The 24,143-nt window shown below is 34.0% G+C and overlaps 4 protein-coding genes and 2 pseudogenes across 4 annotated transcripts; 3 read left to right on the forward strand and 3 right to left on the reverse strand.

Moving 5' to 3' along the window:
- The first annotated feature begins 3,262 nt into the window (after positions 1-3,262).
- LOC113719580 (UPF0481 protein At3g47200-like) lies at positions 3,263-4,994 on the forward strand (annotated as a pseudogene).
- An 834-nt stretch (positions 4,995-5,828) lies between these two features.
- Positions 5,829-9,648, reverse strand: LOC113718482 (farnesol kinase, chloroplastic-like; annotated as a pseudogene).
- Positions 9,649-12,325: 2,677 nt separating this feature from the next.
- On the reverse strand, positions 12,326-15,654 carry LOC113717558 (receptor-like protein EIX2). Its single transcript, XM_027242305.2, has 3 exons — positions 14,884-15,654; positions 13,514-14,676; positions 12,326-12,575 (listed from the first exon to the last, which is right to left on the reverse strand). Exons 1-2 carry the CDS (start codon positions 15,617-15,619, stop codon positions 13,514-13,516), a joined length of 1,899 nt encoding a protein of 632 aa, XP_027098106.2. The 5' UTR covers positions 15,620-15,654; the 3' UTR covers positions 12,326-12,575.
- Positions 15,655-15,850: 196 nt separating this feature from the next.
- Positions 15,851-16,198, reverse strand: LOC113718484 (receptor-like protein EIX1). The gene has a single exon (XM_027243385.1). The coding sequence runs from the start codon at positions 16,196-16,198 to the stop codon at positions 15,851-15,853; it is 348 nt and encodes a 115-aa protein (XP_027099186.1).
- A 2,323-nt stretch (positions 16,199-18,521) lies between these two features.
- Positions 18,522-19,022, forward strand: LOC113717722 (bi-functional coumaroyl CoA and feruloyl CoA ortho-hydroxylase F6H2-2-1-like). Its single transcript, XM_072072132.1, has one exon. The coding sequence runs from the start codon at positions 18,522-18,524 to the stop codon at positions 19,020-19,022; it is 501 nt and encodes a 166-aa protein (XP_071928233.1).
- A 480-nt stretch (positions 19,023-19,502) lies between these two features.
- Positions 19,503-20,139, forward strand: LOC140004331 (feruloyl CoA ortho-hydroxylase 1-like). The gene has a single exon (XM_072073068.1). The coding sequence runs from the start codon at positions 19,578-19,580 to the stop codon at positions 20,061-20,063; it is 486 nt and encodes a 161-aa protein (XP_071929169.1). The 5' UTR covers positions 19,503-19,577; the 3' UTR covers positions 20,064-20,139.
- The last annotated feature ends 4,004 nt before the right edge of the window (positions 20,140-24,143 follow it).

Consider the following 24,143-nt stretch of genomic DNA (forward strand, 5'->3'; position numbering starts at 1 on the left):
GATATGAAGACAATCGATGAAGGCAACATAATAGTTTCTTTTTCTTTTTAATCTATTTATACCTAAGTGTATCAATTATGAGAATATCATAATGCATGTGTGAGATGTCCTTTTTTGTACAAAATGTATTTACATGATATGTCAACGCCTTAGTATAAATGGGTAACAATAATTAGTCAGTGTCAGATAAGGAAAAAAATGCGTCATTTTTATTAGTCACTCCACCTAGTGTGCACTTCATAATGAATTTTAATTCATTAAATTTCCTTTTTACGAGGCATACACAGACGTGACACCTAACTATTTAGTGATAAAACCTGAGTATAAATAAAAAAGACGATTCAGGCTCAGTACCTTATTATTACCGGTAATAGTTCACTTACTTTGCACGTGATTATATTAATTTAAATATAGCATCTTTTATATAATTTTTTTTTTGTAAAATTTGATTATTTACCTCATAATAGAGTATTTTATATTTTCAATTTCTTTAAGCAATCGTTGTTACAAAGACTATCTAGATTCAAACTCTTTGATCTATTGATTTTTGAATTTATTTTGAGCTTTTTGGTAAATTATGGATTCAACCTTGATAAAAAAAAATTTAATATGGTCATGTTTCACCAAAATTGTTGTATACTCATACTATTTTACCATTACATCATAATATTGTATTTTTTAATCGAGGATAAAAGATGTTAAACTAAAAATATATGTACACATGTCAAGTGTGAACTTAGCAAACAGAATTCATAATTATTAGTAAAGTAAAGACTTAAACAATAAAATTAATTTCCAGAGGGGTATTAGAGTAAATGAATTGGCTTGTTAAATTTTGTCATTCTAATTGTTTTTGGCACACTTATCCCTTCCATAAGCTCATTTTCCAACTAGAGTCTAGATGCGCCTTTTTTGACTTGAAAATAATACTCATGAATATGTTTCTAATGAAATCAGTAAATTTTAACAAATAAAAAAAATTTGTATCAACATTTTTAATGTTATTTGCCATAACATTTTGAATGTTATTTTTTTTTCTTGCTAAGACAACCAAAGTGCAATTGTATAGTTAGAATGAAGTAATCATTTAAGAGTAAAATATATGAACCGTGCTTATATCCAACTTTGTATGAATATTTAATTATTTTAGTTTATATCTTTCTAGTTGAACTTTTTAATTTTTTATAATTTGAATTGAATAATGTGAAGTGCATTGTTGAATTTGAATTATTTACATTTTTTCTAATAGCTAGTTTGGGAATTTAGGAAAGAAAAGAAAAGAAGAGAAATCTTAAGTTAGAAAAGAAAACAATAGAGTAGAAAAGATTGTAATATCTTTCCTATTATTTGGAAGTTTTTGAGGACAAAGAGAATGATGTAATTTTCCTTTGTTTGGGAGTGAAGAAAAATAGAAAGAAAACATCGTGCTTTACATAAAGGCCCTTAAATCTTGAATTTAAATGAATATTCTATTAGGTTACATAGTTATATTGTAACCTTTCAAGGTAAAATTGGTATATGAAATATTTCACGTACTTGACCCACTTCATTTCTCTCGTTTTCTGCCCAGTTTTGGGCGGATAGCTTTTCTGTCTTGAAAGGGATATGATATTCTTCATTTTCTTTTCAATTCTTTCCCATCCAAAATTCCAAATGTCAGAAAAATTCAACTTCCCTTAGTAATTCTTTCCTTTCTCACCAAATTTGCCCTTCCAAATGAGCTGTAAGTGTTATTTAGGTTAACAAAGAATGTAAATGATTTAGACAGCTCAATTATCTTAGATTGGCTATTTAGTTGTCAACTGAAATTCAATTATTAGAAATAGTTGGATTCTTTTATTTTGGTTTTGTTTTTGTATTTCTTCATATTGATAAACACCACATAATTATGCATATGTCTTGTCATATCCATATCAAGATTCTTCAAATGAATATGGACTCTTTTCTTTTTATCTTTTTTCTTCTATTCTAATAGCATCTATTTTCTTGATACTCATATTTTTTACGATATTAAAATTGCGGCTAATATAGTTGGTCACTCTATTTCGAGTAAGAAATTGCTTTGGATAAGAAACTTTGATGCACAGAAGAATTGAAGATGGAATGCAAGGATTAGTAAATAGTTTTAATAGGGAGTTTTTTTTAATTTTAATTACCAACAATATTGAGATCTAATCATTTGGAATGTTTTATATCCTTAATTGCTGCCACAATTAAAATGTAATAACTCTAATTGAAACACGGGAGGATAATATAGACATAATAAAAACTAAGATAAAAAAAAAGTGCCTACACTCTATAATGCTACAAGTCATGATACTTTTACTTTTAATATAGTAGTATATTAGATATCAATCGAAACATTGTAACAATATCTTTTTGCTGATTTTTATTCCGTTTGTCAACTTTGATGATGTAATAAAAAATTAACGTAGTGTTGGTTCGACCAACTGGCTTACTGGTTAAACCAGTGATTTGTTGATTTATACGGGAGGAGCAAAGCATCCATATAAATTGATTCATGCAATTTGCCTATATGTGCAGCTTCTGTCAAGAGATGAGGACAGTGCTGGAGAAAATCGGCTGTTTTGGAATTGAAAGAATGGAATCAATGGTTGATCCCAGGTCAAAGAGCTGGTACGAAAGGAATGTGGAAGACATGCTCAGAAGGACCTCTAAAAAAATTCCAGAGATTTTAGGCTACAGGAAAGGGACACAATTACTTGCTGTTTTGCAAAGAAACTGACGGGGAAATATCCATTTTGCATGTGCTTTCATCAAGATTCAAGAATTAGACTGAAGAAGTACAGAATAAAGATTATTACACATGCGCAAGAAAGGAATATGGGATCCATTTAAATCTATACTAAATCAACATTACTTAATAGTACTCTAACATGTTCTTGACGATGGTTCATAAAAGTTACTCTGATAGAACTTATTCTTTTCTTGATTTCAATAGACCGAAGAGGGGTTAGTTTGCTTTGGAGCAAAGCACAATTCTTTGGTATTTTTACACAAGACTCTATTGTACAAATCAACTTGAGTTATGATTTAGAAAAGCATCTAGAACAGCCCGAAATCAAGATGATGCGCCCCCTGTTGCGTCAGAGATTGATACCAAACTTCTTCCCATAGAAAAGAGATTTTAAAATTTTAAGAGACTCTGTGTATTTCATACAGCACTTCAATGATAGCTCAAGTGTTCTGAGAGCAAGAATTGTCCTGGCTCAAAATCAACCTTCAATCTTGGTTGAAGAAAATGAGTGACAACAGCTGGATAGTTGAGCCGCATGAAAAAATTAGGAGATGGATAATTGAACTGGATCACAGAGTTATGCATGAAGTTGATATTTATTCGGAGAATGAACGGTGGAAGCGGCTGTCTGTTTATCGATTGCCAGCCTCCATTATTAAGCTGAACAGGAACGCTTACACACCTCAAGTTGTTTCTTTTGGCCCTTGTTACCATGGCCATGCTAATTTAAAGCCAATGGAAGAACACAAGGACAGAGCTCTTCTTCACTTCCTCAGGAGATTCCGGAAACCTATTATGGTTTATATTGAATGCTTAAATATAGTAGTAGATGATCTACGGGCTGCATATCAATCATTGGATAATCATTGGCGTGAAGATACAGAAAGGTTCCTTCAACTTATGATTCTTGATGGCTGTTTTATGCTAGAGATCTTGAGGATATTCACTCGAAGCATGGAGGGCTATGCTGAAAGCGATCCCATTTCAGCAATCATGGAATCGTCTACGTCATGCCAGATATTATGCGTGACATGCTCATGATTGAAAATCAGCTGCCCATGCTGGTTCTTCATCGGCTTGTTGCAGCTGAAGGTGCCTCTAATACTCAGGTCTCCTCTCTTGGATTAATTCTACTTTGCACCAACAAACTGTTATCAGTTCTCACTTTACACTCTTTTAACTTATATTTTTGAATAAAATTACACCATAAATTTATCAATTGTTATCACTTCACACCTTACACTATTAATTTGGATAGTGCATACCCTAAAGGAAGCACTAATTTATTCTAAATTACCATAATTTTGCAAAGTATTAGTAACAAAGGTATATAAACAGTACAGGCTTACATCATTTTCCTTCTCATTATTTGCGTTTCTGCGACTTTTATAACATGTTACTGTGTTATCTCAAATCGCTGATTTGAACGAATACGTTAGATTATCATACTCTATATATGCAAGTCTAGCTCTGAGTACATCAACTTTTGAGCAATTGATCTTCATGTTGCATATAGGCAGAGGATTATGTCAACAAGCTGTTGTTTCGCCTCTACAATCTCGACAGTTACAGTCGCCACAAATCCATAGACAAATCCTTGCATGTATTAGATATTTGTCACAGGGTTTTGCTCTTGCCTTCCGATGCCAGTCATCTACGTGGAAAAATATGGCCAAGTTGGGTTCTTGAGAAGACAATTCCATCTGCAACAGAGCTTCACGAAGCAGGAATCCAAATTCAAAGAAGCAGAAGTACAAGTCTCCAGGACATAAGATTCTACAAGGGTGTTTTCTGCGTCACCCTCAAGATTCCTGTAATTGTTGTGGATAATATTACTGAAACATTCTTTCTCAACCTATTGGCTTTCGAGCGTTTACACGTCGGGGCAGGCAGAGAAGTGACTAACTATCTTGCTTTCATGAACAATATCATCCGAGATTCCAAGGACATTAGTCTCCTTCGCTCTTGTGGGATCATCCAAAATTCTCTTGGTAAGGATGAAGTTGTTGCTGATTTATTCAACTCACTAACCAGAGATAATAGCTCAGTTTACGTGGTCGAAAAGAAGGTTATCAAATACTGCAGTAGACCTTGGGTTCGTTGGAGAGCCAATCTTGTTAGGACTTACTTTAAGAATCCATGGGCAAGTATATCTGTAATAGGTTCAATGTTTCTTTTTGCCTTCACCTTTGCCCAGACTGGTTATACCGTAATTGCTTACTATCGGAGGCCTTAGTGAATGTTTAGGCATTTCTTGTTACCAATTTCATGGATATTGATCATCAATTGTTGGTAAAAAGGGTGAAGAAACTTATAAATGTCATTGGAATAAAAAAGATGGAACTCAAATGTTATTAAGTACTGCAATAAAAACATAATTGTTGGTTTCATTGTAGACAGATTTATATCCTTGAACTTAACAAGAAGCATGCGGATAGAATGAACTTTGCTGAAAATCTTTGCATATATTCTCAAAAAAAAAAAAAAAAAATTTTTTGGGATGGAATGTATCTCCATTCTCTAATTCATGGTCGCTGTATGGTTTTCCAGTTGGTAAGTTGGAACTAAATCATTGATGTAGACATTCATGAGGTAGTTTTTTCTACATGATTATTATCTGAACAATTTGCCGGTCTTGTTCAAATCAATCCCTGCATGTGTCGATCGAGCTAATTTTAAAAAAAAAAGGAAAAAAAATCATGTGGCCCTCCCAATCCAAATTTGCTTTCAATTATTGTTTTAAAATTTTGCCCTAGAACTTCTCATTTTCAAATCCATTGAATTTCAATATAGACAAGAGGAAACTGTCAAAGTTAAAAAAAAAAAAAAAAAAAAAAAACTATGACGAATAACATCCTAACACTTTAACAAACCAAGACTTGCTGTTCTTTCAGAATTCAATACAGATAAATTTAGATATGCCAAAAAATCAAAGACCTTGGAGAAGTTTGGACCATTGAGTTTAGCTTTGACCGAATTAATTGACACAAATAATTTTACAAATGCATGTTTAACTAAACTAATTAACACATGCCTTCAATAACATCATTTGGCAGCACCAATGACATCCTCAGATGGCCTTGATGAATCCCTCTTGTTTACCTGCAGTCGAAGCAAGGGGAACTGTCAAATTGTCATCAAGTTTTGTGCTGATAGGATGAGATTCCACTAGCCCAGCAACAAGAGACACCACAAAGAATTTGTATACCATTTTCCAGCTTTCTTGAAGGTACCCAAATATCGAGAAATAGTGCACGTACCTGTTGCGCAACCATTTTTTGTCAGAGTACTGTACATCAAGTTTTGATATTTGGTATCAAGACAAAGCAGGAATTACCAGATGGATGCTAAGAAACTAGCTGCTACCATTGAAAAAGTTCCAGCAATGGATTTGTTTTTGTTGTATGGTAATTTCAGGCTCCCGAAAAGCCTCCCCACAATAGGAGCTATACCTGGAGCAGGATAAGAATACAAAATCCAAATACCAGGTAGACACTGGTTCTTGTTTTTATTTTACGGGGGGAAAAACAAGAAATAAGAAAAAAGCATACAAGCAAGAAACAATGGATTTGACTTGATAATGTGGTTAAAGAAAATGAGAATGGATCAAAGAATAGTATCGTCTCCAGCACAAAGGTTGCATACTGCCGCAACAGCCACGGGAGAGTTCTCCAATAAACAACACAGGCTAAGGAGATTGCGGTAAGGTAATAAAATGATGCCTTGAGAATTTGCCTGAATGAAACAATTAGCCAAGCTCAGTTTATGAAGGCATTGAAAGATGTAGAGGTTTTCAATCATTAAGCAATTGGTGAAGAAGACAATATGGAAATTTTGTGCTGCTTAGTTTTTATTGCCTTTTAACAGTTGATTTTACTTGAAATAAATATGTCAAAGTTAAAAACATGTCAATACACTTTAATCAAAGTTTACAATAACTATCTTTTGTACTTTTTCAAAGTTAAAAAGCAAAAATGATATTTTAATCTTCTCAAAGCAAATAATTATTTAACTTGGTTGATCAAACCTGTAAACCTGGGAACCAGCTAGCAACAGGTAAGTTGGATAAGTTGGTTTACAAATATTGAAGAAAAGTTCAACTACGCTTTTTGCACTGGAAGTTGACAAGAATCATGTTTATATGTAGAAGCATTTTGTAAATCCTAATGGTCAGAGTTGCATAATTTTCAAGCCTTGGAACCTCCACACACAACATTCAAAGCCTGTTAAATCAGGAAAATACTGATTGAACATATCGTTATGATAGAGTTGATTAAGCCAACATTGATATGTGTTTGGATCAAATTCAGTTTTGTCTTAATTTGCTACTATAGAATTATATCGCACAATTTATATGACTTTCCTCGTGTTGATTATATTATCAATGTTTAATTGTTATATGTACCCACAAACTATCACAAGTGCTTTTTACTTTTAGCTTTCGATTGTAGCATTAAAGTATCTTACACCATCAGTTTGTAGCATATTGGTTATTTCAAATCCAACAAATTAGATAGATATTTTTTGCTTAAACAGACATAGTACCCATAAATGAATAAAAGTACTTCGATAAACAAAAGCAAATAAGGTGTGTTATAAGGGAAAAGCGATTGGTTGGATAGATCAGAAGGAGGGAGTGTAAGTGAAAGGTCTCGAGTTCGAAACTTCTCACATATTTTATATAAAAAAAAAGAAAAATAATTAGGTGTGTTATAGTCGTTGCATTCAAAAACACTTAGAAAATCAAAATTGGCTTCAACTTATTGATGTGGACAATTACATGCCACAAATTGATAATTTAGAGAGAAAAATGCATGGTTTAAAGGTGCATATTGCAATTAGCCCTAATATTCAACCTGTCTTTTATATGGCTGTTATAAAATGCTGCACAAAACTGCACTAAAGGCTGTTAATCACGATGTATAGTCTTGACGGGAAATGTATTAAATCAACTTGTCAAAAGTAAATCGGCAACCAGAAAGGATATAAGATCCTTCTTTAGCTCGTAGGTTGGAGTCAAACCCCAACTCCTACAGTAAAAATAGAGCTGGCAATTTGTCCCAAGTCCCAATGGGCTACCCATGCCCAAAGGAACTTTGGGCGGGATGGGTATTATAATTTGGTATTGGGTTTAAGTTGGGACACATCCCAACTATACCCATTAATGAATGGGAAAGGATGGGAAATACTTGGGTACCCATTGGGCTCAAATGGCAAGGGCTCCGTTTGGATTAGCTGTTTTTGGTAGGTGTTTTTGAAATATTTTATTGTAGCAGTGTATATGAAAAATATTTACTATAAAATTTTTTTGAAATATTTGATATATTAATATGGATGGGATGTTTCTTGAGTTATTGTATATTACTGTAACATTGTATTTGAAAAACTTATTTTTTGAAAAAAAAGTCAATCCAAACGGAATCTTAGATTCAAAAATTATCTTTAACAATTTTTATAGTTATACCAGCGAATATAATCTAGTAGTCTTCCTAGTCATTATCCACAAGAATTTCCAACATTTCAGTTAGTTTAGACCTGTCATCCTTGGACAATGATAAGGATAAATATTCAACATCCTAAGGACCTTGGCCATCTTGATATATGTTGGAATATGGTTGTATATCTATCTTTTCCTTTATTTGTTAATCCAATTTTTGGTGGGAATCTTGAGTATAAAGCACTTGCATGTTTATTTAATAAAACTAAAAGAAATTTAATAAATCAAAAATATTAAAATTATATAAAAATAAAAAATGAATTAAAGGAAAAAAAATATGTAGAAAATGGATTTGGGTATTGGGCGGGATCAATCTAAACCCATCCCAAAATGATCCCGCCCAAGTTAGTCCCAAAACACATATGGGTAAGGTTGGGCCCAAACCCATATGACTCGGTTCCATCTCAAACCCAAGCAAATCCCGCCCATCCCGCCCATTTTGCCAACTCTAAGTAAAAATAATATAATGGGTGTGCTAATGTACCCGTTTGGTATGGATGGGCCTTCTCTGTAGTCCGTTATACAATTTAATTGGATTCCCCATCTCTCTAGAGTAGGATGGAATAGAAGTTGAGTGTGGGATTAGAAAATTAATGTCCTTTACGTAATCTGGTTTAGTGTTCTAGTACATTTTGTTAAGGTGCCAGAACCTATAGTGATCTCCCAATCCGCTCATCAACTTAACAGCCTTCTCATCTTTCCGCATTTCGAGTCCCAAAAGAAGCAATTTGAAAGCGTTGAAACCAGGAACCGTAGCTGCTAAAAACCCTCCTTGATTACCAGAACTGTCAAAAATCATAATAAATTAAATTAAACGCCATTTCTATTCTCAAGCAAATAAGAGTGGCCTCTTTTCTTTTCTTTTTTTTCCCTCTACTTTGTTAGTACGTAAATTTAAATTACCTGAACAGTGGCCAGCAAAGCATGAAAACTAGCCCCATGCTAATATGCAGAAGCTTCCCGTAAGTATTCTAGAAAGGAAAACTCCAAAGAATAATGAAAAAATTTCCTTCGCTCTTTTCTCTTTTTCTCAATACAAAAGTAGTGCTTTAAAATGGCCCTTTCTTTAGAAACTTTTGATACATTGTAACCTTTTAATCAGTTTAAATGTCTTTAATGTTCAATGATTGAAAGTGTGGCATGGATTCTCGTTTGTGAACAAGGCTTAGATTCTTGCCATTTCAATTCCTCCTCCTTCGCAACTATTTTTCAAAAATTAAAAACAAAATGATTGCAATGCCCTGCGTACCTGATCAAGAAGCCCCCTATTATAAATCATTGTCCAGAATGGAGTGGTATAGAGGAGAATACAACGGGTCAATGCAGTAGCAACAGCATCTCCAACAATTGGGTGCTCTCTAAACATCTTGAAAGCCACCAGGGCTGTGCTCATATTCATGGAAATTCTTGGACGTCTTTGATATATTCATGAAAGTATAGCTGAATTTATAATAGACACGTACCTATAGTTGTTAAACAAACCCATTTAACTAAATTTATCCATACCCGCCCATGAATAGATGGATATGTGTATGTTAAATTTTTGTATATGGGTATAAATGGGTTACCCAATAATACCTATTTATTAAATAGATATTATTGGGTAATCCATCAATAGATGGGTATGGGTATGTTAAATTTTTGCATATGGGTATTAAATGGGTATTATTGGGTAATCCATCAAACCCAATTAACCAATTTAGAATTGTCTTCCCACAAATCTCCTCACTTCCCCCACCCATTAACTTGCTCTTTTCTCACCATTACCAATTTATGACAAGTTTTAGTCTCTTTTCTTATTTCTCCAAAATGAAATTTTAAATTTACACACGAAAAAATGCTAGAAGTTCAAAATTTTTTGATTAAGTTTTTATGTTAACTTTTGTAGTACTTAGTTCAAAATTTTATATTCTTATTATTTAATTATTAAATAATATGCAATTTTGCGACATAGAGTACATATGGGAAAAAAATTGATAATTAGGTTTATTGAGCATTATAAATAAATATTTAAAACTAATGGTGAGTGCAAAGGATGGTATAAATTGATAACTTAGTTTGCAAAAATGAATTTAAATAAATTTACAAAAAAGTTAAAATAAATGAGTTATGAATGGGTAATTGGGTTATCCAATTCATTTTTTGACTTACCCATTTATACCCATATAATTAAATGGGTATAAATGTGTTGACTCACTTATATCCATTACCCATTTTACCCAATCTAAACCCATCAAAATCACCCATTTTGACACCTCTACAAGTACCGGGCGAAGTAAAGAGTTGGCCATATGAACAGGGAAGTTGAGGTTGAGTGGCTTGGTGGCCTCCTCATATGAGTGGAGAATTGACCGTACGCTTATCCTTTTTTATTTTTTAATGAAAAACCCTACAAATTAAAAGGCAATGGCTGCCTAAAAATTGTTGACCTCCTCTCCTTTTTTGCCCGAAATCATGAAAATTAGAAGAATGATTGAGTCAATGATTCAAAGAAAATATACTAGGGAGGACAGTTCGGTTGGGTAGTAAGATGAAAGGGGATGTAAATAGGAGTCAAGTTAGGACCTTGACTTACTAAAAAATAGGTTCAAAAAAAAAATACCATTAGCTTCTAGGGATAATTTGGAAACCTTTCCTTAGAATTCTCATAGTACACCTAGACCCTTGAGATTTCCAAAATCTTACCTATTTCCCTGGTTAGTTCGATAAGAGAACATGGCCCAATTAAAGGTTACAAATTGACAATAGTATACTTGCAATCTTAATTAGCTAATTAACCATAAAGCCCAAATATTTTCAACCAAAATATCTAATATTGTGAAAGTCAAATTGAACACTCTTATCATATTATAAAAATTAGAGATTTATCATCCTTTAGAAGATGTAGATCCATATATTTTAACAGTAAACCGACCAATTCCAAACACATATTTTTTTTTAGCAAGTATACTTTAAATTGTATTCAAAACAAAATAATCTTTTGATACATGTAGTTTGCATATAGCCTACACTTATGAAAAAAGGAAAGTTATAGCTCACTCAATATTAAAATATTAATCTACAAATAATCTCTCAGAAAAACATTTAGAAACTACCTATACTATCGATTGGTTTATGTATCCTAGTGCCCCCGGAGCTCAACCCACCCCTCTGTTTTTCTTGTTATTTTTTTAAAAACCATGCAGGTTTTGTGTGGTAGTTGAACTTTGAAGTATTATGACCCTCATCAATGGTGTGTACAATTGTGAATTTTAATGACGAGATTTGTGGTAATTGAGCAAATTGCTTTAGTTTATAAAGTTGGAGGTAAATCATTTTTATTGTCAAACATAATTTTATTTGCAAAAGAGTTATTTGATATCGCCTGATAAGATTTTCTCCAGGAGGTAGTACAATTCGCATTACCAGGCTGTAAAAGCGTGACTTTCAGCAATACAAATCTAAATTCATTGGTACATATATTTCCTCTCACAAAGATAAATTCTTGAAACAAAGAAAATTGTTTCATGGTAATTATGAAGTAGATTTACAACCTCCGATCAAAAAAGGTGGGAAACACATCTATGCTTTTACCATCACAAATAACATCTATTGCTTTGTATTTTTATTTGGGGTGGTAAGGTGTAAAATTCCACATTTGAATAGATACGTTTTTAATTTTTATTTGCATAAGTAAATCAACATTCCATAAACATAAATATAAATATAAAGCACTAATATGAAATAGGAACATGATAAACGAAAAAGGGAAGTGGAAAAACCAAATGCAGGTAACAGCGTAAGTATTCTCGTGATAAAAAATCATAAAATACATGGAATAATTAGTTTTCTGTTAGAAAAATCCACCATTAAAATGCCCTGGAAAGAGTAGGTATCTACAATAAATATACAAGTGATTCTCATGATATATATATATATATATATATATATATATATATACACACATACACACACATATATATGCTTGTTTATGTGCTTGTCTGCGTTGTGTCCAGGTTGGTAGAGGGAAAGAGATTGTGGAACACTAAAGAGGATGCATGTTCAATTATTTATGAATTGCGAATCATTGATAAAGATTATTAAGTTATTCTATGTTTCTAAAGGATTTACTACCGTTTGTCCAGGGTCTCATACCGTTTGACATAGAATTCACAGCTGTTGAAAGAGGACTAATCCTCAGATTACATCTTGAGATGCAAAACAAAACAGAAAAACACTGAATACTCGAAGCTTAAATACACGAAAACACAACTAAACTACTATTGGGTTCTCGAGGCACCCTGGACAACAGCAGCAGCAACCACTCTGATAGTCGTAGGCCTACCAAATTGAAAGATAACAAAGTACCAAAGTTAATAAATCTTCTCTAGTGAAGTGCCAATTTCAAAAAAAAAAAAAAATTAAAGTTCAAGATTTATAACTTTCTAGTCTGAAATACACAACTTGTCAAATCTTTACTCCTTGCAGTGGTGGAGGAGGTAGAAAACTAATCTAGTATGGAACTGTTCTAAAGCATATAAAACTATTGATGGACATTAGATCAATGAGCTATTATCTTTGTAATCAGGTGTAACTAAAAAAAATTCAATAAAATTCATAACATGGAATTTAATGAAACATAGGAAACAAAATGTAAATATGAATAATAGAAGAGAATTATTAGAATTCAAAATTTTGAGACAGTTGAAACAATTGCCAATAGAAAGCACATAAAGTTTTGTTATCAAGTTTTTTGGGATCGAAAATTTCAAAAGTTAAGGGAATGAAAATTTTGGTCTACAATCATGTAATAGGTTATTGGGAAAAAAAATTTCTTTGAAAGCTACCAATTTGATGTTAGAATCTTGTTGGTAAGCTATTTGGTATCAGGCATCTACTACTTTGTACTCCTGTCTATTAAAATTGGTATGCTATTCTTTTGTTGATATAACTTATTAAGATTCTTTGTTTGAAAAAAAAAAACAAACTTATTGAGCTATAATTTTCTTGTATTGGACAGGCGCATAAAATAAATCCTCAGAAATATTTGGAAAAAACAAATTACGAATCAAAATAGGTTGCAAATTATGAATGTTAAGTTCTAATTAGTTCTCTACGATCAGCATATAAAAGCAAAAAGAATAAGTTAGATGAAGGAATGTCAACAAAAATGTGAAATTTTCAAAGAGCAAATTATCAAAGATAGTATGCTACGGACATTGTGGCTCCTTAGTGTGTGATACGAAAAACAGAGTATGAGTGCTTTTATAGGAACTTACTCAACGGAAATTCCTCCGCGGGCGAGTAGTCTTTACCCAGATTTTGTCACAGGCACTTTCTATAAACTTGAAGTATGCATAGCGCCATGACTTCTTGAAGAGAAGGATTCCCAAAACTCCTGACAGCCCGGCAGCAAAACCCGGTCCTATTCCAGCATAAAACCAAGACCAATCAGATTCCCTGTGGCCTTCATCATCATCAATAGGCCCATTTTTGGTAGGCAATTTGTGTTCCCAGCAGTTGTTTGGGAGCGGTTTGCCACAGAGTCCACTGTTTCCTTCATAGATGGATGGATCGGTCAAGGTTTGAAGCTGATTTCCTGATGGTATTGGCCCTGAAAGTTTATTGTGTGACAAATTGAGAGAGTTCAATGAGTACAAATCAGATAAGCTTTCAGGGATTGCACCGAAGAGTTCATTCATTGATAGATCAAGTGTTTCAAGTTGCTTCAAGTTGCCAATCTTCTTGGGGATCCTTCCAGTCAAATGATTTTGTGAAAGATTCAAAACTTGCAATTGAACCAGTTCCATTATCTCATCAGGGATCTCGCCAACTAAATTATTTGCTGAGAGGCTTACGGAATTAACAAGCCGAAGGCTGTCTTGTGAATACTGAACTTCTCTTCCTCCCTTAATGTCTTGAAGGCTTTCTACTGAATCAATGGTGTAACCTCCATCTAGACCTGATACCATGGCAGTAATGTTGTTAAAGCAGCGAGGAATAAATCCACTCAAGTTATTATGTGCTAAGTTCAGCACTTGAAGATGTGAGAGTTGGCAGAGTGTATCGGAAATGGGTCCATGGAAGTTATTTGACTGAAATCTTAGAAACTTTAACTTTGATAACCTATCCCCAATCCAAGCTGGTATAGTATCCTTCAGTCCATTGTCACCGAGATCAAGAATTAGCAAATTGCTCAGATGCTGCATCGAGGCAGGGAGCTTCCCAACGAATTTATTTCCATTCAAATGCAGATAAGAAAGTTGCAACAAGTTACCCAGTGAACTCGGAATTTGACCGGATAGACTGTTATTTTCCAAGAATAGGTACTGCAGGTCTCGCAAGTTTCCTAGACACAGAGGAACTCTTCCGGACAGATGATTGTTGGATAGATCTAGAGATTCTAAATATTCCAACTTGCACAAGTCTTCAGGGATAGTACCTGTGAAACGGTTATCATTCAGAAAGAGAGACCACAGCGGAATTTGTGAAAATTGTGTGAAAGATCCAAAAAATGAAATATCCAACGGAAACGATTTGAGAGATCCGTCCAATTTGTTAGAGCTCAGAGATATTTCTCGAAAAGGATAATATGAAATATCAACGGAAACTATTTGACTATTTGTCGAATATTTAAATTTGTCCATACCTGTGAAACGGTTATCATTTAGTGCGAGAACCACCAGCGCATGTTGAAGCTGCGGAATATGTCCAGTAAGAAAATTGTGTGAAAGATCTAAATCTTCAAGCTGCGGAAAAGATTTGAACTCCAAAGGATTTCCAGTTAGGCTGTTGCTGGAGAGATCTAATGACGTAATATTATGACAAAGCACTCGAAACCAGCTGGGTATGGTATCTGAAATGCTCGCGTTCCGCATGTCTAACTCCTCAACCTCCTTCTGCGTCCGAAGCCAAGCTGGAAACCTGGGTCCCACAATGATGGATCCCATCCGAATTTCATGGAGTTGAAAAGGAGGAACCCACGAGGAGCTCACGTTCAGCGCGAGTGAGTTTACGGATAGGCCCAGTGACTTCAGCTCTCGGAGTTTCGCAAAATGGTCTTCAGATAGGACACCAGTTACTGAATTGTAACCAACGTCAAATGCTTGTAGCTTCGTTAGCTGCCCAAGATTGGTCGGTATGGTACCATTTAAGCTGTTACCAGACAATGATAGGTTAGTTAATTTTGAAAGCGGCCTTATTTCACTTGGTATTGACCCTTGCACATTATTGTGACTCAGATCCAAATAAGTAAGATTTATAAGTTGGCCTATTTCACTTGGTATTGACCCTTGCAAATTATTAAAACTCAGATCCAAATAAGTAAGACTGCTTGCATTACAAAAGTGGTTTGAAGATAGATCGAGATGAACGAGAGAGGTCATATGGTCAAATAGATCATGAATTGAATCAAAAAGATTAGTACCAACAAGACGAAGATCATGGAGGCCAGTAAGATTACGGAGCCAAGGAGGGGCCATGTAGTTGTTGAAATTATTTCCACTGAGATCAAGGAAAGCAAGAGATGTGAAATTGACATGTGAAAGATGAGGATGGATGAAGAGATCACAACCATTCAAGTCTAGTGTTGTTAGTGAAAGAAGCATGTTAATTGACTATAATCCATCTTGAGCGGCTGCAAGGTTCAACTTAGACAGGACTAGACCTTCTAGAGAAGAGAGCCCAGCAATCCACCCGAGATCCTTAGTGCTCAATGAATTCCACCCAAGATCTAAATACCGTAAATGTGAGAGGTTTCCTAAATGGTGGGGAATTTCACCATCAAATCCTGCACTTGAGAGATTGAGGTATCTCAAGTTTTTCAACAATCCCAAGAATGCAGGAACTTGGATTCCTGAAAAATCATTTGAGCTCATGTCCAAGTATCGCAAATTGGTCAAATTGACCAAAGATGGACTTAATTGGCCTCCCAAGCAATTTGTGCAGTGATAATCATCATACATTGTACCGTGTAGATCAAGTTTCAAAACACTACCACTGATTTTGTGGCAACCAACTCCTTCCCATGAACAACAACCTTCTCCAATCCAAGATGACAGACGATTTAATTCATCTTTCAATCCATGTTTGAGTTGAAGAAGGGCACGTCATTCACTTTCAATACAAGTGACATTTGAATGGTGATAAGCTTGTTTGCTGCTACCAAATGGGAATTGGCTAGTGATAGGAAAAGAACTGAATAAGAAGAGTAGAAGTAAAGATGAAGAATTACAAAGAAGATGACGCTCCATTGGAGAAAGAGCCATTTGTGTTTTAACTCGTGATTGTTTGTGTACTTAAATAGTGGTTGGTTGGTTGGAGAAAATTTTCTTGCTTAAGATCATAGCTATTGAATGAAGGACCAAGGAAAGGTTGAATTGATGCATGAACGACCAAAGAGGTTATTGATATATTTTGCAGTTTCCTTTTGAGGTGGAATCGTGGAAGTATTGCATTTTTAGCATCTGCTAGGACCATGGCTATGTATCTAACTATGACCATTCAAAAGTTGCCGCAATTGGAGAAAGGAATTTGGCTATATTTCAGCCTAGGCATGTCTCCATTGGAGAAAGAGCCACTTGTGTTTTAACTCGTGATTGTTTGTGCACTTAAATAGTGGTTGGTTGGATTTAAGATCATAGCTATTGAATGAAAGAGCAAGGAAAGGTTGAATTGATGCATGAATGACCAAAGAGGTTATTGATATATTTTGCAGTTTACTTTTGAGGTGGAAGTATTGCATTTTTAGCATCTGCTAGGACCATGGCTATGTATCTAACTATGACCGTTCAAAAGTTGCCGCCTACCTATCCAACTGGGAGTCTGAGAATGGACCAAAGTCTACTGACCAGTAGCAACTTTTATGACAAAATGCATCATAAGAGACAGTTAGTTTCAAAAGGTCAAAAAGAAAGTAATACTGCGAGACAATTCTGAATTAATCATGCCTAGAAGGGTCGGCACTATTGATGATTAAAATAATTATAATAACTGCTAGTACTGAATTTTGGATCATATCTTTAACAAGATATTCATGCATTGTTGTTCCCATCATCCAAGAAAAAAGAAATTTTTTTTAATTAAATAGAACATTTAGTACAATGACGTTTTAACATTAGATAATTTGACACAGTTGACGCTTAATCTAATAAAACTAAGTTTAGTGTCACTTAATGTAGTTGGTATTAGTTATGCAGGATTATCGGAATAGTAGGAAACTCTTCTTAAATTGTATGTATTTATTGAGTTGAGCCCCATTTTTTTTAATGAAAAGACCAAAAAAAAAAAAAGTAGTGGTTAGTGGAAAAATATAAAAGAAAAGGAAGGTTTGAAAATATGACACACACACACACACATGTGTGTGCGTGTTTCCATTGTTGATTATCTCTTTGCTTCTTTGAATCTAATTTTAAAATCTTAGCATCTAGTGCATCTTTTGACCATTTCAACCTGATAGAGTTTTTTCTGAAATGATAAAAAAAAATGGATACATAAAACATATAGGTTTCAAGGAGATGAGGCTTATGTCCATTGTTTTGGTTATTCAAAATCTTCATACTTTCTTTTCAGTTATTTGAATTCTTATTTTGCTCCATATACCAGATTATACCTCGTTTGTACAAGTACAAATGAGTTGTTTGTAGTTCTTGATAATAGGGTTTTATAAATGCATAAAATAGTTTGGTGGTTAAAAATTTATATTAATAGATTATATATATATATATATATATATATATCTTGTTGCTTTGATGCATATACACATGTTTGCTACTGTTATGAACTTCATTAGTTGCTAGAATAGCACACAAGGTAGCTTTTGTTGGATCCATCCTATATAATTTAGGATCAGAAAAATATCAGCAAGATAAACTTAGAAGATAGTTGCCATATGACGTTACTTACCCTTCCATGGATTGATTGAATCCTTATATGTAGTTACTTTTCAAATAAGCAAACTTTACTTGAGTCTAAACTGCAAACATGGTTACGTTTGGTTTCAGAACACCTGTAAGCTATTCCAATATTTGTAATTGCATTTTTGACATTATGTGCTGCAGAAGCATATTGAAGTTTTCAATTCCTACTAGCTCAAGCCGGCCAGAAATTAAGGCGACGGTCTATATAAAACTAGCTAATTAAATTGCAATACTTAATTTCCTCAGCCTAATTACTGATCTGAACTGCATTAAATAGCCTTGCGCTGTTCCATTGGCCATTGCCAAATCGACAAACTGAACATTCAGATTCTCTTTGATCAGAGAGCTCTACAGCTTTGCTGGTTCTGAAATGTCATCATCATCCCTATCTGATCCTAATGATCTCACAGACTTTGTTGTAAAACAAGGCAATGGGGTCAAGGGCCTTTCAGAAATAGACCTCAAAACCGTTCCGAGGCAATACGTCCAACCCCCAGAAGAAAGACTGGACAAGAATCAAGTAGTGGATGATGAGTCAATACCAGTGATTGATGTATCCAATTGGGATGACCCGAAAGTTGCAGCCTCCATCTGTGAGGCTGCATCCAAGTGGGGTTTCTTCCAAATCGTCAATCATGGGATTCCACTTGAGGTTCTTGACAATGTCAAGGAGGCTGCTCACAAGTTCTTTCAGTTGCCAACTGAGGATAGGAGGAAGTATCTCAAGGAAAATTCTCCTACTCCCACAGTGCAGTTGAGCACTAGCCACAGTCCTTCAGTAGAAATGGTTCTGGAGTGGAAAGATGTTCTGATACATTTTTATGTGCCAGGAGATGAGAGTACAAATTTATGGCCTCCAGTTTCCAAGTAAGCAAATAAGTTAGGAGTTTTTCTCATACCTAATTTTGGCTTTTCTTCATTAGCCAAGTGGTGAGCAATGACCGTATGTATAGGTTCGTTAAAAAGAAGCAATATCTTTTGATAATAAAAAAAAAATCAATCGGATAAGAAATTTATTGGAAAAATAAAATAGAACAATAGTTGAATCACCGAAGCTCTAATTTTCAAAATCACAAAGACAACGGAAAAGCCTGATATTTTTGAAAAATCAAGAGAGTGTTCACTTTTTCAGGGACAGGTATACCTAAAATTTAGATACAAGGTTAAGATTATATTGAGATTGATTTACATTAGAAACGCTGTCAATGATTTGTAGACGTCTGTAACTTACAGCATCTGTAATCTTGATATTTTCCTTGTAAAATTAGCCATCTAGACCACCTCTGTTTGATTCGACTCTCTTGTTCCTGTTTGATTTGACTCTTCTGATTTGTTGACACATAGAATCTTGTCCAGCAATTCGGTCTAAATACACACTCTAATTTATTTCATAGAGATCAAGTTTTGGAACACATAAAGTGGGCTAATGGAAGTGCTGCTGAAGGGACTGAATGTGGAGGAGTTTGATGAAGAAAAAGAATCTCTCCTGACGGGAGCCTGTACACTCAGCCTTAATCACTACTCTATCTGTCCGAACCCAGAATTGAGTTATGGAGTTGGCCCTCATTCTGATATTTCGAGCATCACTATCCTTCTTCAAGATGATGTGGGCGGTCTCTACGTTCGAGCAACAAGAGCTGGTCAATGGATCCTAGGCGACAAGTTGCAAATTGCGAGCAACGATCGATATAAGAGCATCGAGCATTGTGTGATTCCTAATGCAGCAAAAAACAGGGTTTCTGTGCCTATCTTTGCTTCTCCTAAAGCTGGAGGAGTTGTTGGTCCTTTGCCAGAAGTCCTGAAGAATGGAGAGAAGCCGATTTACAAAGACGTTCCCTGGTCAGATTACATGAAACACTTCTATAGCAAAGGACATGATGGAAAGAAGACAATAGAATTTGGTAAAATATGAAGTTCATCCCATAATTTAATAAATAAAATAAAATAAAATCTCTCTGGAAGCATGAGTGAGTGAGTGTGTGTGTGTGTGTTTTCTGGTACGCATCAGTGTTATCCACCATTTCGACACCCTATCCAAAAATCTTTGTAATGACAGCACATTGGCCCTATTTCTTGCTAATTTGCGGCTACTGGTTGAACTTCAATCATACTATGAGTATACAAGATATCTCAAAATATGGTGCACACTATCCAGTGCTGAAATTTTGTGTTGGCCAACTTTATTGCAAGCTGTGTAGTGAAAAATTATGGATACTTCAGTCATCTCTAAAAAAGTTATAGAAGATTTAGTCAATTATTGGATTACTATTTTGATGGTCACTACTAGAATTTCAGAATAAAAGAGGATTTTCAGTCATTGCCCAAAATTAGGATATTGGAATAATTTCATGGATAAGGAAGTAGCAAAGACAACATTAACCAATAGATAGAGTATCAAATACACCACTGGTTTCAAAGCAGCTTGACCCTGGGAAGAAACAGGACCTATTTTTCGACAAATGTTATGCAACATATAATTCTTGAACAATGTTTTTTTGAACAGTACATCACGAATCTTAGAAATATCATGAACTCCATTTCTAGAATCCAAATTCAGACTTCTTAAAGTATTAGATTTAGGAATGTTCCCATTGAGGGTTGCGCCAACACTCATGATCTGGTCCTGATAGCAGAGCTGGTTGAGCTAAGGTACTTGGCTCCCCGGTTTTGTACAAAAGAAATCCCATCAGAAATTGCTAATCTCTGCAATCTTGAAAGTTTGATTGTGAAAGAAGCAATTGGTGAGGTGATTCTACTGGAGGCTATTTGGGATATGGAAAGATTGAGGCATATTCATATCATCAGTGCTTTTTTCCGTTTCCAGCACTACAGTCAAGAATCTTTTGATAAAAACCCCTTTGGAACGAGTAATTTGAAAACCATTTCTACTCCTTCTCTAAATCATGGAAGTAATGTTTCAACGATCATGTTGGGTAGGCTATCTGGGCTGCAGAAACTCAGATGCATATTTACAAAATGTTGGGATCATTGCAACAGCTTTCCAGAATTGAGCTGTTTGAGTCAACTTGAATCTCTTAAAGTTTGCTTCTCTGGTAAGGTTCATAGTCCTTCCAAGTTTAGCTTTCCTGCAAATCTCAAAAGGTTGATAGCATCAAGTTTTCAACTACCATGGAATGAAAACTCAGGCATTGGAAGACTTCCCAACCTTGAAGTTCTCAAATTATTAGACAGAGCATTTGAAGGGCAACAGTGGGAAATGAATGAGGGAGAATTCCAAAACCTGAAGTTCTTGAAATTAGATTTGCTGAACATTATAACATGGATTGTGTCTAGTAAGCATCTTCCCAGTCTTGAGCAAATTGTATTGCACAGATGTAAACACCTTCAAGAATCCCTTCAGGTTTTGGAGAAATTCCAACACTAGAGGTTATTGAGATGAGGGGGTGCAGTCCCTCTGCCAAGGATTCTGTCAAGCTGATTCAGAGAGCAGACTGATTTAGAAAATGATCAGCTTGAAGTCTACATCTAAAATTCCACGTTGATCTTTCATATCTACATTGAAGGTAAACTAGTGACGTAATTGCATCTAAACATCTTGCCTCTCTCTCTCTCTCTCTCTCTGTAATAAAAAACTGTTGCTGCTATGCACACCATTAATAGAGAGGAATATTTTCTCAATTTTGTGTTTTTGGTTGTTACAGGTTCTTTTGCCAAACCTGCTGTTCTCGGGTTTATCCATGCATAATTTGTATTAGAGATCATTACATGCTTTTATCCAGCCTTGAGAAATTTCTTCAGTTGTAATTACTATAGCTTGACTCAATTAACGTCCATCGAATACTCCTTGAACACAATTTCTAAACACCTTTTTGTTTCTACAGTAAATCCTTCTGCAATGCAGTGTCATCTCCTCCTGGACAGTGATCACTTCATCCCTCCAAAATGCTCTACATAGTGGAAAAGCGGTTTTCAAAGAATCCAGTAGTTTGTCCTGGCTCGGTTCTGATATGATAATGCAACCGTCAGCACCATGAAGGTGGATCAAACTTACTTTAAGCTTAACACAAACACTTCGAAGTGTTAATCCATCACAGATGACAATCAGAACACAAATCACAATCATCGAAGCCTAGTGGTTGGGCAGTTTCATCGAAGTAAGACAAATGTTGGTATTGCTTCGAATTTGAGCTGCAGATGACCAAATTAAGTGAAAATAATTGCTGACACAAGACAAAATTAAGATAGATAATCTCTCTCTCTTCTCTGGTAGATACAAAAGTTGTACATCAGATAACAATAAAGGTAACTTTGCCTCTAATAGGATGATGGAGTGAAATCGATATGAACAACAAAAATCCTTCAACTAATCTAAAAAGGAATTTCTGCATAATCATCCTCTAGAGAAGAAAAAAATCATTATCATTACTATATAAAAAGTATGAATGTTGGTATTGGGTAGTGCAAGTGTAAGCACTTTTTTATCTTAGTTTTTGTTATTCCTAAATTACCCTCATGCCTTTTAATTAGAATTATTGCATTTTAATGTGGCACTAATTAAAAGAAATAAAACACTCCAATTGATTACATTTTAATGGTATTGGTAATTATAATTAAAAATTCCTCATTAAAAATTATTTGCCTACCCTTGGACTCCATCTCCTATTATTATATGTATCAAAATTTCTTAATTGAAGCATGAAAAATTCCTCATTAGTCATTAGTTGAGATTATTAAAAAAATTCAATTTCAAAAAATAGATACTCTCTAGAAATGGAGAAACATACAATGACAAGAAAACCCTTATTCATCTGTATATCCTCACACAAATATCACAAGTAAATTTTACAATTATGCACTTTTACCAATATGAAGAATTTTTCATGTTGCACCCAATGAAATTTCAATATACAAAATATGATGACACCTTTATAACTGAAATAGCAGTATTAAACTAGAAAAAAGAAATCTAAAATAGCACCATACAAACCACTATTATCATTAATAGCAACTGATCAAAACAAGAAAAACTGAAATAAAATTGAAAACTATTTATAAAATGACATAAAGTAAATAGCAAATGAATTAAAAAGCTAAAATACAATTCAAATAATACCAAAGACAACATCCAAATCGCTGATGTCCAGGGAAGACAAACATTGTTATTGACAATAATATAGTAATGCTTCATTTGTATTGGTTTGAGCAAACCAAATCCATCCATCAAGTCAGAAACTATCTCCAATGATAAAATAAGGATTATAATAAGAGTAAATATAAAATGAAAATGATATCCAAATTGTTTTTGGTGATATCCAAAATACCATTATTTTTCTAATGATTACATATATTTATTGTATTGCAATATTAGTGAATAATGGAAGCGATTATGAAATGAAAAGCTTTAAAATTAAGTAAATTTCGTTTATGGTGAGAATTGTAATTAGACAGATTTAATGCTCTCCAATAAGTAATAATAATGATAGCGGTTATGGATTAAAAGTTGGCAAATAAAAACTAAAACACTGCAATATACAAAAAAATAATATTAAAATAATTAATTAGCCACAATTCTCATTCCAATTTCATGATCATCAAAAAAACTAATATTAAAATAAAAAATATTGTCCTCATATGAAAAAAGTAGACTTGTTGCTCTTGCTTCGCATTGGATTGTGCTAAAAACATGAATAAAAGAAAAGGAAAATAGAAAAACCCCAACTATCTCTATCTATAAAATTTCAATTGTTAGAATGTACAAGCCAAAAAAACTTTACGTGGTAGATCATTTATACTCTATTATTGACAAAAATAAAATTAACATAATACAAAGAATTCAAATTACATGTATGCTTATTTTTCTAACTTAATTATATTCTTTGTTTATAAAAAATTTTGATGATTGTGGCTAATATGCAATAGAGTCATGAATATATAATACTTTTGGTAAAACATGATATTATCAATATTTGATATGTTAGAGTTCAAGTTATAAATCAAATAGTGTTTCGTTCATGATTTCAAATTCAATTCT

This window comes from Coffea arabica, chromosome 11e (genome assembly GCF_036785885.1).
Source record: "Coffea arabica cultivar ET-39 chromosome 11e, Coffea Arabica ET-39 HiFi, whole genome shotgun sequence".
Classification (NCBI taxonomy): domain Eukaryota; kingdom Viridiplantae; phylum Streptophyta; class Magnoliopsida; order Gentianales; family Rubiaceae; genus Coffea; species Coffea arabica.

Bases quoted from the DNA above. Each gene is read 5' to 3' on its own strand.
- LOC140004331 (XM_072073068.1), top strand. From the start codon at position 19,578: ATGGAAGTGCTGCTGAAGGGACTGAATGTGGAGGAGTTTGATGAAGAA.
- LOC113718484 (XM_027243385.1), bottom strand. From the start codon at position 16,198: ATGTATGATGATTATCACTGCACAAATTGCTTGGGAGGCCAATTAAGT.
- LOC113717722 (XM_072072132.1), top strand. From the start codon at position 18,522: ATGTCATCATCATCCCTATCTGATCCTAATGATCTCACAGACTTTGTT.
- LOC113717558 (XM_027242305.2), bottom strand. From the start codon at position 15,619: ATGACCTCTCTCGTTCATCTCGATCTATCTTCAAACCACTTTTGTAAT. The intron at 14,677-14,883 runs GTATGGACAAAT...ACCGTTTCACAG, and splicing joins AAATGATAACCGTTTCACAG to GTACTATCCCTGAAGACTTG.